This window comes from Cnephaeus nilssonii (genome assembly GCF_951640355.1).
Source record: "Cnephaeus nilssonii genome assembly, chromosome: 18".
Lineage (NCBI taxonomy): Eukaryota > Metazoa > Chordata > Mammalia > Chiroptera > Vespertilionidae > Cnephaeus > Cnephaeus nilssonii.
The window spans coordinates 1,643,457-1,658,938 of NC_137089.1; the positions used below are offsets into that span (position 1 = coordinate 1,643,457).

The 15,482-nt window shown below is 65.5% G+C and overlaps 1 protein-coding gene across 1 annotated transcript in view; it reads left to right on the forward strand.

Moving 5' to 3' along the window:
- The window catches only part of AGO2 (argonaute RISC catalytic component 2), a 52,096-nt gene that overhangs the window by 19,875 nt on the left and 16,739 nt on the right, over window positions 1-15,482 (forward strand). The window contains exons 2-12 of the mRNA XM_079796071.1: window positions 356-551; window positions 5,810-5,930; window positions 7,815-7,996; window positions 8,655-8,791; window positions 9,325-9,459; window positions 9,900-9,987; window positions 10,749-10,896; window positions 11,396-11,515; window positions 11,624-11,746; window positions 13,034-13,167; window positions 14,930-15,114. Coding sequence (XP_079652197.1) covers window positions 356-551; window positions 5,810-5,930; window positions 7,815-7,996; window positions 8,655-8,791; window positions 9,325-9,459; window positions 9,900-9,987; window positions 10,749-10,896; window positions 11,396-11,515; window positions 11,624-11,746; window positions 13,034-13,167; window positions 14,930-15,114 — 1,569 coding nt within the window. The remainder of the gene's footprint in view (window positions 1-355; window positions 552-5,809; window positions 5,931-7,814; window positions 7,997-8,654; window positions 8,792-9,324; window positions 9,460-9,899; window positions 9,988-10,748; window positions 10,897-11,395; window positions 11,516-11,623; window positions 11,747-13,033; window positions 13,168-14,929; window positions 15,115-15,482) is intronic.

Consider the following 15,482-nt stretch of genomic DNA (forward strand, 5'->3'; position numbering starts at 1 on the left):
GAAGCAGCGAGCACGGCCGAGGCTCCTGTGGTTCCTGCAGGGCCCGGGCCGTGAGCTCGGGCGGAGGGGGGCGGGATGGTGGCTGAGGGACAGGCAGGTGGAGGTGACGAGGGTCGTGCAGTGGCCGGGGACGAGGTGGGCAGGTTCTTGGTGGTGGGCAGGCCCGGCCGTGATGGCGGGAGGGGCTGGGGTGCAGGGCTGCGGGCCGTGAGCCCTCAGCAGGGGTTTGGGCAGAGCCGGGAGGACCGGGGAGGGGGCGCTGGGCGCGGGGTCCCGGGCGGGGGAGGATGGCCCAGCCAGGCCCGGCCGCCCGTCCCGTTCCTGCGTGACGTGACGTGACCCCTTTGCCTTGCAGTTCTCGCGCCTCCGGCGCCGCCGCCGCCCCCCCTCCAGGGATATGCCTTCAAGCCGCCGCCCAGACCCGACTTCGGGACCTCGGGGAGGACCATCAAGCTACAGGCCAACTTCTTTGAGATGGACATTCCAAAAATTGACATCTATCACTATGAGCTGGATATCAAGCCAGAGAAATGCCCGCGGAGAGTGAACAGGTACCGTGTCCTCATGGCGGTCGGTCGGTCGGTGTGAGCTTTGCCTGCTGGTCAGCTCGGTCCTCAGCGCGGCCTCCCCGGAAGCTCCTTCCTGTCACGTTGATGTTGTGAAAAGCGTTTTTGTATCGGGGTGCAGTTCCACGAGTTTTGACAGATGCGCACAGATGCCCACCCCCAGAGCGGTGCCCGCACCCTGACCGCCGGCCCTGCCCTCTGAGGTCGTGTCCGGTCCGTGTGGCCGCGGGATCGGCCCGTGTCCATCCTCACCCGCCCGTGTTCCTGAGATGGACCGGCTTCCTCGTAATAGGAGCTTCTTGTTTTACTGCTCGGGACCATCTGACATGGATATTTCATCATTTCATTCATTTACTTGTTTATTGTTCTTTTTTAATCCTCACCCGAGGATGTTTTTCCATTGATTTTACAGAGAGTGGAAGCGAGGGGGAGAGACAGAGAGAAACCTTGATGTGAGAAAGACACATCGATTGGTTGTCTCCTGCACGAGCCGCGGCCACGGCCTGGGCCGGGGAGGAACCTGCACCCGAGGCACGTGCCCTTGACCGGAATCGAACCCGGGACCCTTTGCTCCGCAGGCGGACGCTCTACCCGCTGAGCCACACGGGCCAGGGCCGTTTCCTCCTCAGTCACTCCTGCTCCTGTTAGAGGCTCGGGCGCCCGGGTTTGCACGAAGCTGCCGTGAACCTGGTCAGTCTTGTTTGTGACCGGCACGTCCGTGTTTCTCTCGGACGCATCACGCGGAGGGGGCTGCGGGGCGCAGGGTGGGTGTGGCTGTGTGGGAAACGCCGTGGCACCTCCCGGCCCCGCTCCACGCCCGGTCGGCACGCACCGGCCCGGCCAGTCTTCCCCGGTCTCGGGGCTGCTGGTCCTTCGTCCCCGAGTGGGAGGGTTTGGTATATCCTGGGCGCAGGTGGGACTTGGGGTGCAGCACAGCCGGGGTTTGGCCGTTGCACATGCGGCGTCTGCAGTGAGCAGAGCGTGCCATGTCTCCGAGGCCCAGCTGGCAAACGGTGAAAGCGGTTACTGCGTGGTGTGGTGGGCGCCCTCAGGAACATCTGCCTGCCCGGAGGGAACAGAGACCCCCTCCTGGTTATTTTGGTTTTTTTACAAGATGACAGTGTGGCTTGTGTATTGAGGTCTCGGTCCATCTTGAAATGGTTGTGTACGGTGTGAGGCGAGGGTCTGTCACAGAGCGTTTCTTTCTGCCCGGACGGGCCTGTCCCCTCTGGGGGGAAGTCGGTTCATGTTCACGGACGAGCAGAGCGCCCTGGGCGTCGGGTCCCTGGATCGCTCTGATCTGTAGTTAAACTTGGGGGCTGCCACGGGTCTCGCAGGGCACCCACACGGCACGGCCCTACGCGGCTGCCTTGGTTTCCCTTCGCCGTGACTCCCAACGTGCAGCTAGAGGCCTCGCTTTCTTTGTCCTGCAGCGTGTTCTGTTGTTACTGTAAGTCGTGTTTAACGTTTCATTTCTCTGGAAGGGGTGGGAGTGACTGCTAATGAGTATGGGGTTTTGGGGTGATGAGGGGGTTCAAAACTTACATGGAACTGATGGCTACCAAACTCTTTAATTGGCTAAAACCACCGAATTGTACACTTTAAGCATGTTTGTGTTGATTTCAGACAGGAAGGGAGAGGGTGGGGGAGAGTGAGATGGAAACATCAGTGATGAGAGAGAACCATGGATCAGCTGCCTCCTGCACGCCCCCTACAGGGGATGGAGCCCACAACCTGGGCCTGTGCCCTGACCAGGCATCAAACCGTGACCTCCTGGTTCCTGGGTTGACGCTCAACCACTGAGCCACGCTGCCAGGCAGCAATTTGACTTCTTTATCAGATATTAGGCGATTCAGGTTTTTTTCATTTCTTTCTGTGTCAGTTTTGGTAGTTTGTGTCTTTTAGGGAGTCTGCCCATTGCACGTACGTTGTTGGGTTTATCGGGGCTTGTTGGTCTGTGTGTGAGAGTCCGGTCAGGGCACTCGGCGCTGGCGGAGGGGACGGGGCGGCCCTTCCCGGGCCTGATGGTCGGGGCAGGGGTCCTACTGAGCCGCCAACCTCCGCGCAAGCAGCGCCCTTTTATGAAGACAGGTCTGCCCGAGGCTATGTTATCTGCGACGAAGCGGTTGGCGATGATTAAAGTGGGGTGTCTTCCCCCCCCCCCGCCCCCCTCCCCCGCCCCCGGCTGCCACAGTTCTCGTTAGTTATGCCCGTTGGGTTTGAAGGTTACCCACTAGAAATTCCCTCGAGTCAGACAGAAAGTAGCCAAGGCGCGCCCTGAGCGGCACCTCCGTGGCCGCCACCGGCCATGTCCCCAGTGTGTCCTGCTGCCCCCCCCCCACCGGGTGCGAGCCTGGGAGTTGCGCCTGGTTAAGTGTGCGAGCATCCGGGGTTTTTTATTTTACTACTGGTGGCCCGGTGCACAAAATTCGTGCACGTTTAAAGGGAACTAATTAGAGGAAATATTTTAGTATTGCTGTTTGCCCTTTGTCTATAATAGAAGTATCAGAGATGAAAGAAAATTAGTAAAATGTATATGAAAATCTCCCTCCTGTCAGAGTCTGGGGCGCACCCCGGGACCCAGAGTCAAGTCGCCTCCCACCCACACGCATCTCGAAATCGAACGAGACCCGGACCCGGCCGCCCCCACCCTCGTCAAGCCCCGCCGCAGGGCAGGGGATTCGGCCTCAGGTCCCCGGGCCCCAGCCCACGGGCGTGATGCCATTTGCATGTTAGCTCTTTATCATACAGGATCGGTTCTGGTGCAGTTTGGCTAAGGCCCTGCCTCAATTACAGTCGAAATAGTACAGGAAAACGTGGGTGTGTTTGTGCTGACACCCGCCCGGGCGGCTCCGGCCCCCTTTAGGGAACCTCCTCGCGGGGATGGGCACTGGGCCCGGTGAGTGGTGGGGAGGAGCCAGCCCGGCGGTCAGCGGGCTGCAGTCAGCACTGGCCGAGGGAGGCTGAGGACTGGATTCAGGCTGGGCTGTCTGTCCCCCGGGGGAGGCTGCCAGGCCAGCTCGACACCCGCCCCTCCCCTCGCACACGGTGCTCCCTACAGGGAGGGCAGTGCGCCCTGGAGACACCGGATGGACCCCCAGAGGCTGCCCACGGACGAGAGAACGGTGCCACCATCGGGGGCGGCCGTGTCCCCGTCGGGTGCCCGGCTGTCATGGTTGAGCCGAGTCCTCTCTGAACAGCTGTTCCCTGAGCCCCGTGGGCCTGGCCTGCTGCCGGGCCCGCATTCCCGGTGCCTCCTGCCCGCAGCCGGAGTGACGGGCAGCCGGCAGTATGCTCGTGTCTCACGGGCTCAGGCTCCGGTTTTTCGCTTTGAGAACCGGGAGCCGCGCTGCCTCAGCCCTCGCTCTCCTGCTGCTTCCGTCGCAGATGAGATGTCCACACGGCCTCCTGGGCTCCGGGCTCTGCCCCACTGGGCTCTGCCCCAGGCCTCCTGTCGTCCCGCCCGGGCTCTGCCCCACGGCTGTCTGTCCTGTCTGTCAGCCGCTGCGATAGTGTCCTCGGTCGGTGTGGTTTTTTGCATCCCCCCCCCCCCCCCCCCCCCGGCGGCAGCTGGCCTTTTCCTTCCCATGGCGAAGGTGTCTTCTAGGGGACAGTGTTTGCTGCTCTATGGCTGCTCTAAGGTCCGGCTCATTTCCTTCCTTTTACCGTTGAGACGGTTCATGTGCTGAGGTACCTGGTCTACCCCAGCTTCTCGGAGATTTCTCTTTTGTTTCCCTCCAGAAGGTCTATAGCTCTGGCTTTTACTTAAGTGTGTAATTTGTTCCACATAATTACCTTCATCGCTGTAAACCCGACCTTTCATTCCTGGCGTCTGCCCAACCTCGACACGTGTTGCTGGATTCCTTTTGTTAATACCTTGTTTCTACATCCGTGTTTATCAGTGAGATTGGCCCGTGATCACCTTGACAGTGTCGAGATAAAAGCTTTGCTGGCCTTGCCCGGCCGGCGTGGCTCGGTGGTTGAGTGCTGACCTATGACCCAGGAGGTCAGGGTGTGATTCCCGGTCAGGGCACAGGCCTAGCTTGCAGGCTCGATCCCCAGCGTGGGGGTGCAGGAGGCAGCCGATTGGTGATTCTCTCTCATCATTGGTGTTTCTATCTCCCTCTCCCATCCCCTCAGAAATCAATAAAATACATTTTAAAACAATAAAAGTTTTGCTAGCCTCAGAGGATGGTGGGGCGGCGCCCTCTCCATTCTGCTCACGGTGAACTCGGTGCTGGTGGGTGATCTGTTCTCTGGGTGTGGGTGGGACTCCCAGCGGAGCCACCGGACCTTGAGGCGATGTGACGTCCTGGCCATGAAGATGGGGGCCTTGAGGCTCGGGGAGCAGTGGCCAGAGTGGCCCACGGAGGCGCAGGGGAGGTTGTGCCCCGGCCGCTGGGGGGGGGGGGGGGGGCGTTGGCTGGAGGCCTCGCTTGGCGCTGCCCGGGCTGAGGTCTCCAGGTGGCGTCGGAGGCCGGGAGGCCTGGTGCGTTCTTGGTGGCGCCATCCAGGAGATGCATGGCGAGCTCCGTCCGCCCTGGGGACTCCGGGCATGGGCACCGGGCAAGGCTGGGCGGGCGGGCGGGCTGTCCGTTTCCCGGGAGAGGAGTGGGCGCCTTTGGTTCTTGTTTCCTGGCGGAGAGAAGCCCCGAGCAGAGCTGGGCTCAGGCCCCAGCGTGGGGAGGCTTTAGGTCCTCCCCCTGCCCCCTGCCCCTTGCTCCCTGCCCCAGCCCCTACCCTCTGCCCCTTCCCCCTGCCCCTGCCCCTCCCCCTCTCCCCTGCCCTCTGCCCCCTTCCCCCTCCCCCTTCCCTCTTCCCCCTCCCCCTCCCCTGGTGCGTTCTTGATGGCGCCATCCAGGAGATGCATGGAGAGCTCCGCCCTCTGCCCCCTCCCCCCTGCTCCTCCTGCCCCCCCCCCCCCAAGCCGGGGTCCGGCCTCCGCTGGGCGTGGCTCCCACGTGGCCCTGGGTGCCCGGGGTCTGCTGCTGTGAGGCCCGAGGACAGACGGCACCACGTCAGGTGTCAGCGGACGCCCATGGGCCTCGCGGTCCTGCGGGTGCCGGTGGTGCCTGGGCCGCTGGCCAGGCCGACTCGGGGTCTGAGTGAAATTCAGGGTCCTTGTCCCGGAGCCGACGGGGAGGCCGCACCGGGACGGCGCCGGGGCTCCTGTGGGAGCGAGGGGGCCCCCGCGCCTCCTTTCCCTCTGACGGACGCTCCGCTCGAACCCTGTCCTGCTGCAGGGAGATCGTGGAGCACATGGTGCAGCACTTTAAAGCCCAGATCTTCGGGGACCGGAAGCCCGTGTTCGACGGGAGGAAGAACCTCTACACGGCCATGCCCCTGCCCATCGGGCGGGAGAAGGTGAGTCCGGCTGGGCCCGGGCCCGTGCGGCCGGCCGACTCCGCGGGGAACCGCCCCCAGGGAGCGCGCTGGCCCATCAGGACGCCTCCCAGCGCCCGGAGACAGGAGTTAACCCACTGGGCTTTCCGATGCCAGACAGGCCCGCGTGGGCAGGTGCCGCCCGCTGCTGCAGACGGAGCCCAATTGCCCGCGGGCTGGAGACCCTGAGGAGCAGCGCCCGCACGGCTGTAGGGGCGTCCGTGTGTCCGTGTGTCCGTGTGTCCGTGTGTGTGTGTGTGTGTGTGTGTGTCCGTGTGTGTGTGCGTGCGTGTGTCCGTGTGTGTTTGTGTGTGCGTGTGTCCGTGTGTGTGTGTGTGTGCGCGTGTGTCCGTGTGTGTGTGTCCGTGTCCATGTGTCCGTGTCCATGTGTGTGTGTCCATGTGTGTGTGTCTGTGTGTCCGTGTGTGTCTGTGTCTGTGTGTTCGTGTCTGTGTGTGTCTGTGTGTCCGTGTCTCTGTGTGTCTGTGTGTCCATGTGTGTGTGTGTGTGTCTGTGTGTCTATGTGTCCGTGTGTGTGTGTGTCTGTGTGTCTATGTGTCCGTGTGTGTGTGTGTCTGTGTGTCCGTGTCTCTGTGTGTCTGTGTCTGTGTGTTCGTGACTGTGTGTGTGTGTGTGCCCGTGTGTCCGTGTCCGTGTGTGTGTGTGTGTGTCCGTGTGTCCGTGGCAGTAAAACAGGCTGGCTTCCGCCTGTAGCCAGTGCTCCGCCTGAAGTGACAGCCACGGCGGTCCCGGGAGGCCTGCGTGCTCGCAGCCGCCCTCTCCCCGCCTGCACCCGGTTCCGGGGCGAGTGGCTCTGCTTAAAAGTGTCACCTTCCTGCCGAGAAGCTGTCACGTGGCACGTCGTTCAGCACACGGCTGCTCGGGGCGTTGGGGCTGGAGAGCCGGCGGCTCGGAGACCCTCACACGCCCGTTAGCAGGAGGGCCCGCCGGCTCTGCGGGCTGACCGCACGGGTAGCCTCTTAAACCCGGGCCCCGAGGGCGGCCCAGACCGAGGCCTCGCCGACTGGCTGGCTGGCCGACGTGCGCCCTGCAGGCTGTGCGTGTTGATTTGCGGTCTCTGACCACCTGAGGAGACAGCGCTCCTGCACCGGGCGGCGGGGGGGGGGAGGGGGGGGGCGGCGGGCGGGCGGCTCCGGCTCTGGTGGGGGCTGTGCCCGATAAGAGGAGAGGCGTTCGGCCAGGCCGCCGGGTGATAAGGCTCCGGCTGAAGGCTGGTGGCTCGGATAGCACCGGGCACTGCCTGGCATGGGCGATGGCACCCATGTCCCCAGGGGGGTGCCAGGACCCTGCCCGCCAGCGCGGGAGGCGCGCCCCTTGCAAACCAACGTGCGGAGCTTTGGGAATTCACTGATGCAAAGCTTTGCGTTTAACTTGACGCTTGTTTTTGTTTAAAGTTGTATGAGAGAGAAAGCCACACGAGCTTACTCAGTCTCGGCTGCGTGCTCATCCTGCACCAGGGGCTCGGGGCGCTTTCCTTGTGGGGGGGGGGGGGGTCACCACACTGTTCAAACGGGAGACAGCACAGCCGGGTAAATTAGGTCGGATTCATCTTTAGAAATACATAGATCTTTATATTGGTTCCAGAGAGGGAGGGAGAGGGAGACTCATCAGCCAGGACCGGACGCAGGTCCTCAGCCTCTCTGTTGACTCCGTGGGGACAGAACGCCCAGGGCCCGCCGGCCGCCCACCCCCTTCCTTTGCCGGGAGCACCTCAGCCTGTGCCCCTCTTCCTCTTCCTCTTCCCGGGGACGCCCTCCTCAGAGGAGCCCCCGCCCCCCACCCCCCGCCGAGCGTGACCCCTCTGCCGTTGGCGGAGGCGGTGCTGACCTGCGCCCGGGCCCGCAGGTGGAGCTGGAGGTCACGCTGCCGGGCGAAGGGAAGGACCGCATCTTCAAGGTGTCCATCAAGTGGGTGTCCTGCGTGAGCCTGCAGGCCTTACACGACGCGCTCTCGGGGCGGCTGCCCAGCGTGCCCTTCGAGACGATCCAGGCCCTGGACGTGGTCATGAGGCACCTGCCCTCCATGAGGTGAGCCGCCGGGGGGGGGGGGGGGGGGGGAGGGCGGACCTGGGCGGCTGCGCCCTGTCTGAGGGAGCGTGTGCGTTTCTGTAGCGCAGTCACAGCGGTGCTAGCGGGACATTTTTTTAAAAAAAATATTTGATTTTCCACAGAGAGGAAGGGAGAGGGATAGAGAGCTAGAAACATCGATGAGAGAGAAACATCGATCAGCTGCCTCCTGCACACCCCCCACTGGGGATGTGCCCGCAACCAAGGTACATGCCCTTGACCGGAATTGAACCTGGGACCTTTCAGTCCGCAGGCCGACGCTCTATCCACTGAGCCACACCGGTTAGGGCAAGCGGGACATTTTTCATGCGAGAGAGATTCCCGGGGAGTCCCAGCCCAGCAGGGCACCCCCTCCCGCATGGGGCGTAGCTGGGTTTCCACTCTGCGGGCGTGAGCGCCGCCGTTTCACGGTCTCCCTGTGGCCTCACACTTGGGACTTGTCCGTGGCATAGTGTCCACGCTCCGCACCACGGAGCAGCCTCCAGCCGTCGGGGCTGCGGGGCCCGTGCGTGATCAGACTCTCGCTTTATTCTGAGTCACGTCCCCACCCCCGGCGCCACCTGCACTCGCTGGGCGGGAGGGGGCGCAGCCGCGAGCTCAGCCCGGTCTCTGGCCGCAGGTACACGCCCGTGGGCCGCTCCTTCTTCACCGCCTCCGAGGGCTGCTCCAACCCGCTGGGCGGCGGCCGGGAAGTGTGGTTCGGCTTCCATCAGTCCGTCCGCCCTTCCCTCTGGAAGATGATGCTCAATATTGATGGTGAGCAGGCCCGTTTCCTGCGGGCGGGTGGGGCTTGCCGGGGGCTGCGACCTCGAAGGGCCCGTGTGGCCAGCTCCCAGCGGCCTCTGCCGAGCCCGAGCGGCTGCGTCCCGGCCTGTGTCCCCGGGGCGGTCGGCGTGGTCCTCGCGGAGGAGCCACCCGCAGGGCCCGCGTCTGACAAGGTCCCGGAGGCCGCGGCCGTGTCCACAGGGCGGGTGGGGTTTGCTGGGGGTGAGTGGACCCCACTGCCTGTGCCCAGGGGTGTCACCTCAGAGAGGCCCGCTCCAGGAGGGTCGGGAACCCCGCCTTCATGGGTGTGATGTTGGGGTGTCCGTCTCCGAGGGTGACGGTCGCCTCCAGCAGCCCCCAGGGAGGATCGGGCCGCCCGAGACCAGGCGTGAACCGCGGCTCTGCCCGCCTCCACGGCCCGAGGGTGGGCTTCGCGGTCAGTGAGGGCGGAGCGCAGGTGCCGCTCACCTGCCTGCGGCCGGCGACCCGGTCACGCCTCGGCCCGTCTCTCTTCCCGCCTCCAGTCTCGGCGACGGCGTTTTACAAGGCGCAGCCCGTCATCGAGTTTGTTTGTGAAGTTTTGGATTTTAAAAGTATTGAAGAACAACAAAAACCTCTGACAGATTCCCAAAGGGTCAAGTTTACCAAAGAAATCAAAGGTGGGTGCGGCCCGGGTCCGGGGGGCGGGGGGTCACCCCCAGGCGAGCGAGCCCACTTCTCAGCGGGGGTGGTAGCGCCCTGCCTCGATGCCCGTGGGCGCGGAGCGAGGGCGACCACCAGCGTCCATCCCTCCTGGCTGTGCTCCGTGTCCGGCGGCCCTGCCGCGGGCGCCCTGGTTCCGGGTGTCACCTCGCAGCCCCGCACCGTCGCGCCCCCTCTGCCCGGGGCTCCTGGAGCAGCAACCAGGGCCCGGCCACCCGGCTCGGCCGTGGGCACCTGTGCTCGCTGAGGCTGCTGCTAAAAATAGCCCAGGAGGCACCGGACGCCGGGGTGGCCGAGGGCCCCAGGCTGAGCCCGCGCCCCCCCTTCTGGCCGGGCGGAGGCATCCTGTGGCGAGCCCGGGCCCGGCCGCCCACCCTGAGGCGCTGCTCTGTCGCAGGTCTGAAGGTGGAGATCACACACTGTGGGCAGATGAAGAGGAAATACCGCGTCTGCAACGTGACCCGGCGGCCGGCCAGCAACCAAACGTAACCGCTCCCCGGCGCGTGTCCCCGGCCCTCCGCCAGGCAGAGACCCCGGGAACAGGGGCCCCGGGAACAGGGACCCCGGGAACAGGGACCCCGGGAACAGGGACCCCGGGAACAGGGGCCCCGGGAACAGGGGCCCCAAACCTCCCGGTGGAAGGAACCTGGGGGCTCCTCGGCCCGAGCTCGTGCTGAGATGCTGGGAGCAGCGGGCTTCTCTCCCCTCCCCGCCCCCCAGTTCTTGGGGGTGGCCCCGTGTTAGCGGGGAGTGGCCCTGGCTGGATCCAGGGCCGTGGAGTGAGCGCCGGGCCGCAGGGTGGGCGTGTCCTGGGTCGTGTGTGTGCACCGGGAGCAGCAGGAGGTGCGGCCCCGCGCAGGGTCTCCTGGCCCCGTGGGCGCTGGGGCACGGTCCGCACCGGCCCCGCCCTGCACCGCCTCTCTGCCCGGCCCACCCACTCCGTGGCCGAGGGTCCCGCAGACCGGGAGCTGCAGGTCCGGCGGCCCCTGGAGCACCGGCCGCGGACCACGTCCAGAGCCACGGCCGTTCCCTCTGGCTGGTCTCCGTGGGCGATTCCCCGCGTCCCCTGTGGCGCGTGTGCCGTTGGGATCGCTGCCGAGCAGGCGGGCGTTTCTGTGTCCCGGCTGCGGGGAGGGGAGGATGGGGCCTCGGGGCGGGTGTGTGGTTGGCCCTGGGCGGGGCCTGGACTGTGCCCCAAGCACCGCCCTGAGGGCGCAGCCCAGCAGCCGCTCCTCCTCGCCCCCAGGTTCCCGCTGCAGCAGGAGAGCGGGCAGACGGTGGAGTGCACGGTGGCCCAGTACTTCAAGGACCGGCACAAGCTGGTTCTGCGCTACCCCCACCTCCCGTGTTTACAAGTCGGACAGGAGCAGAAACACACCTACCTTCCCCTCGAGGCAAGTCCCCCCACCACGTGTCCCCTGCGGGACCTCATCTCGCCTCCGTTTCCCCGTGAGTCAGACGGGTGTGGAGCTGGTCGTGTGTGAAGATGAGAGCTGGCCCCATGTGCCCGCCGGCCCTGGCGTGGGCCGAGTGCTCCGAGAACGCACTGTCTCTTCGCTGGCTGTTTGAAATTCCCTGCCCGGGAAGCCCACGTGGGCGCGGGTCCTCGCGCTTTTCTGTCGGTGCTTTACACTCGGTCCTTGTGTCCCCCCCACCCCCCTCCCCATCAAGGGCCGTGGCTCAGCTTCACACGCGTGGCCGGAGGTGGGCTTCCGTGGCGGGCAGCCGTGTCCCTGTGAGGACGGGGGCCGCACAGCCCAGCGCTGGGACAGCTGCCCGCGGGTGGTGCCTGTCACCAGCAGGGTTCGTCCTGCTGTCAGCCCGCTGCCCACCGTGTCCGCGGGGGCAGCCGTGCCCGCAGAGGCCTGTGCTGACGCGCGTCTGTGCCTCCAGGTCTGCAACATCGTGGCGGGACAGAGATGTATAAAGAAGCTGACCGACAATCAGACCTCAACCATGATCAGAGCGACGGCCAGGTCGGCGCCCGATCGGCAGGAGGAGATTAGCAAGCTGGTGAGCGTCCCGTCCTGGGGCGGCCTGGGTGGGGACGCCCTCTGGAGGCCAGTCCGTGCCGGCCCCGGGGAGCAGACACCCTGACTCCGCCCGTCCCCGCCTTTCCAGATGAGAAGCGCGAGCTTTAACACGGACCCCTACGTGCGGGAGTTTGGGATCATGGTCAAGGATGAGATGACCGACGTGACCGGGCGGGTCCTGCAGCCGCCCTCCATCCTGTACGGGGGCCGGGTACGTGCGGGGCGGGGCCTGGGGGTCCCCCATCAGGGCGGGACGGCCCAGGATGCAGCCGGGGTCCAGGCGGGAACTGAGTGCGGGGGCTGTGCAGGCCCGTTTCCTTGGCTCTGAAGGGTTTGGAATCCGCCTCCATCTTCCCGGGGTGACCGGCGGCCATGGAGAGGGGCAGCCTGCCCTGGGCCGCAGGCGCTCTCGGCGACGAGCCGCTTCCCGCTGCCCCTGGGCTGGGCGGGGGCGGGGGGGGGGCAGCAGTCGGTCACCTGGGCGTCTCTTTGGGTTTGGGTTTGCCCCCTGACCCCCAGCTTTTATCAGTGCGTCCGCAAAGGCTCCTGACCACCGAGCCCCCGGGGCTCATGCACGGTCTCCCTCCCTCCTCGCGGCTGGTTCCTTCAGGTGCACAGCCTGGGGCGGGGGCTGCGGTGAGCGGCGAGCGTGGAGGCCGCGGCTCGCTGACTGCGCGCCTTCTCACCGAGGGAGTGTTTGCTCGCAGGGAGTCCCCGCCAGCAAGGGGCAGTTTTGTTGGTGGGTCTTTCCTTTCGTATTTTAACGTTTTAAAGCTCAGCAGGCAGCAGAGACATCGTGGGGAGAGGTCTCCTCTTCTCAGCCCGGCTGCTCGGTGTTTTCCCCGCTGCGAGCCCCCCGATGGCCGCAGGGCTCCCCCTTCTTGTGCGGGAGGCATGTTATCTCATTTCATTTTTAATTGGTTTCAGAGAGGAAGGGAAGGGAGAATCATTGATCAGCTGCCTCCTGCCTGCCCCCCACTGGGGGCGTCGAGCCCATAACCTGGGCATGTGCCCCGACTGGGAATCCATGGAACCATGACCTCCTGGTTCATAGGTCGACGCTGCGCCTCGCTGGCCGGGCTGCAGACAGCACAGTGAATGCGCCTGCAGCTTGCTTTTTCACTTGGTGTTCCCTCTTGGAGCCCGTAGGAATCTTGGAGGTGGTTGCGTGTCTGTGTGACGTGCGTTGCATAGCGTCCCCGTCACTCAGCCACCGTCCTCCATTCACCTCTTCATCCCTTCACCTACCCACCCACCCATCCATTCACCCACCACCTATCCCTCCACCCAGCCATCCAGCCATCCTCCCACCCATCTGTCCATCCATCCATCCACCCCCTGCAGCCGCCTGGACCCTGCAGAGCTGGGCCGCCAGAGGGGGGCGACACAGAGATTCTGTTCGGAGCCTCAGGCGCCCGTCCGGTGGGGGACAGTGACAGCCCCAGGGCAGAGGACCTTGTTCCCCGTTGTGCTCACTCTGACCTCTCGCCATTTGCAGAACAAGGCGATAGCCACGCCCGTGCAGGGCGTCTGGGACATGAGGAACAAGCAGTTCCACACGGGCATCGAGATCAAGGTGTGGGCCATCGCCTGCTTCGCGCCCCAGCGCCAGTGCACCGAGGTCCACCTCAAGTAAGTTGCCGGCCGCAGGCGAGGCACGGGCTCGGGCGGGAGGGACGGTGGGCAGCCTCTCCCGGTCTCAGAGCTGCAGCCGGGCAGGGACAGGCCGCGCGGTGGGCCCCCCCTCCCCTCCCCCCACTGCTGGGCAGCACCGATGAGACAAGAAAACAGCAAATGGGAGTAAGTGTGAAAAGGAGGTGAGAGAGAGAGCTGGACTCAGTGAACTGAGTTTATTTTCTTTCCTTTTTAAAAAAGAATAATTGGTTTTTTACAGAGAGGAAGGGAGAGGGATAGAGAGCTAGAAACATCGATCAGCTGCCTCCTGCACACTCCCTACTGGGGATGTGCCCGCAACCAAGGTACATGCCCTTGACCAGAATCGAACCCGGGACCCTGCAGTGGGCAGGCCGACGCTCTATCCACTGAGCCAAACTGGCCAGGGCTAAGCTTATTTTTAAAAACACGTTAGCTACACGTGTCTGTGCGTGAGGGAGACAGAGAAAGTGAGGCCAGAAGGAGGGCGAGGTGGTCAGAGACGGGGCCTTGCTCCCCGGCAGGGGAGGAATGGAAGTCGTCCGGGGCGGCTGTCCTGGGGCAGGGGGTGTGCCCGGCAGCCCAGCCAGGGGTCGCCCCTCCAGGGAGCCGGGCAGCGTGGGCGGCCCAGCTGCACCGCCTTTGAAAGCAGCGCTGTGAGCCGCAGCGTCCCGCACGGCGGAGCTCCCTCCTCCTCGCTTGGACCACGGCCGGGGAGTGTCGCCCAGGACCTTCCTGCAGAGGGAGCTGCCGTGGGGGCGAGGGGCTGTCGGAGGGGCTGCGGCCGGCCCCCACGCGCAGGGCTCGGAGCCGAGCTGAGGCCCGCGTCCGGGCCGGGCCTCCCCGGGTCTGTCCTCGGCCCCTTCCTTCCGCTGTGCCTGGAGCCGGGTGGGCCGCGGTCAGTGCTGCGGCCCCAAACGCAGACGCTCGCGTGTTTCCTTGTCGACACCGACCGGCTGGGCTGGATGGGTGTCCTTCGCCTCTTTGTCGAAGGCGACGTTATTTTTACTCCAGAGCTTAAAACAGAGGCCGGCCCGTGTGCCCCGGAGTCTCTGGTCCGTGTGCCCCGGGGTCTCTGGTCCGTGTGCCCCGGAGCCTCTGGTCCGTGTGCCCCGGAGTCTCCGGTCCGTGTGCCCCGGAGCCTCGGGCCCGTGTGCCCCGGAGCCTCCGGTCCGTGTGCCCCGGAGCCTCGGGCCCGTGTGCCCTGGAGCCTCGGGCCCGTGTGCCCCGGGGTCTCTGGTCCGTGTGCCCCGGAGTCTCTGGTCCGTGTGCCCCGGAGTCTCTGGTCCGTGTGCCCCGGAGCCTCGGGCCCGTGTGCCCCGGAGCCTCGGGCCCGTGTGCCCCGGAGTCTCCGGCCCGTGGCGGCAGCTGCGGGTGTTCCTCTGGCTTCACTCTTCTGTTTTCCACGGTGATGTCACCCCGTCTCCGAGCTGTGCGCACAAGGGAGCGGCCCCTCACAGTGCGTGGCCTGCCCGGCCTGAGCTGAGCACGGCACCGCGTCACTCTGCACGGAGTGTCACGGCCGGGGTGGGGACTGTGGGGCCCGTTGGAAGTCTTCCGGTTTATCGGGGTGACCCTCAGTGGCCTGTGGGTGCTTAGCCTGCACCTTTCCCACGAGTGGACGCGCGGGCACCGCTCTGTCCCGGGCGGCGGCTTCGACCCCGACCTTGGGCACGGCGTTGGGTTGGGTCTGGACCCCAGCACGCGGGAGGCTGCTGGCCCGACGGACCCTCTCCTCCAGGTCCTTCACGGAGCAGCTCAGAAAGATCTCGAGGGACGCGGGGATGCCGATCCAGGGCCAGCCGTGCTTCTGCAAGTACGCCCAGGGCGCCGACAGCGTGGAGCCCATGTTCCGGCACCTGAAGAACACGTACACGGGCCTGCAGCTGGTGGTGGTCATCCTGCCGGGCAAGACCCCCGTCTACGGTAGGCGGCCGCGGGCGGGGTGGCAGCCGCTTCCCGAGGGAGCCCGCGATGGGGTGTGGGTCCGGCTGCTCTGGGAGGTCAGCCTGGTGGTAGCCGAGGACGCGCAGGCTTCCGGGCGTTTACTGCTAACTCCTGAGTCCTGGGCGCTGTGGGGGAAGAGGGCCTTCCGCCCCAGGGATGCCAGCCCCTGGCTTCCAGCCGGGCGTCCCTCCTGCCCGAAGAGTGAGGGCGAGGCTGGCGCAGGGGGGCAGTGCCGGAGCCAGAACTGGAACCCAGAGGCTCTGACTTCCCTGCGCCTGCCTGGCCCCTGTCTCCCAGGCCCGGGGTGGGGCGGGGCGGGGCGGGCAGGCGAGAGAGAGCTCAGGAGG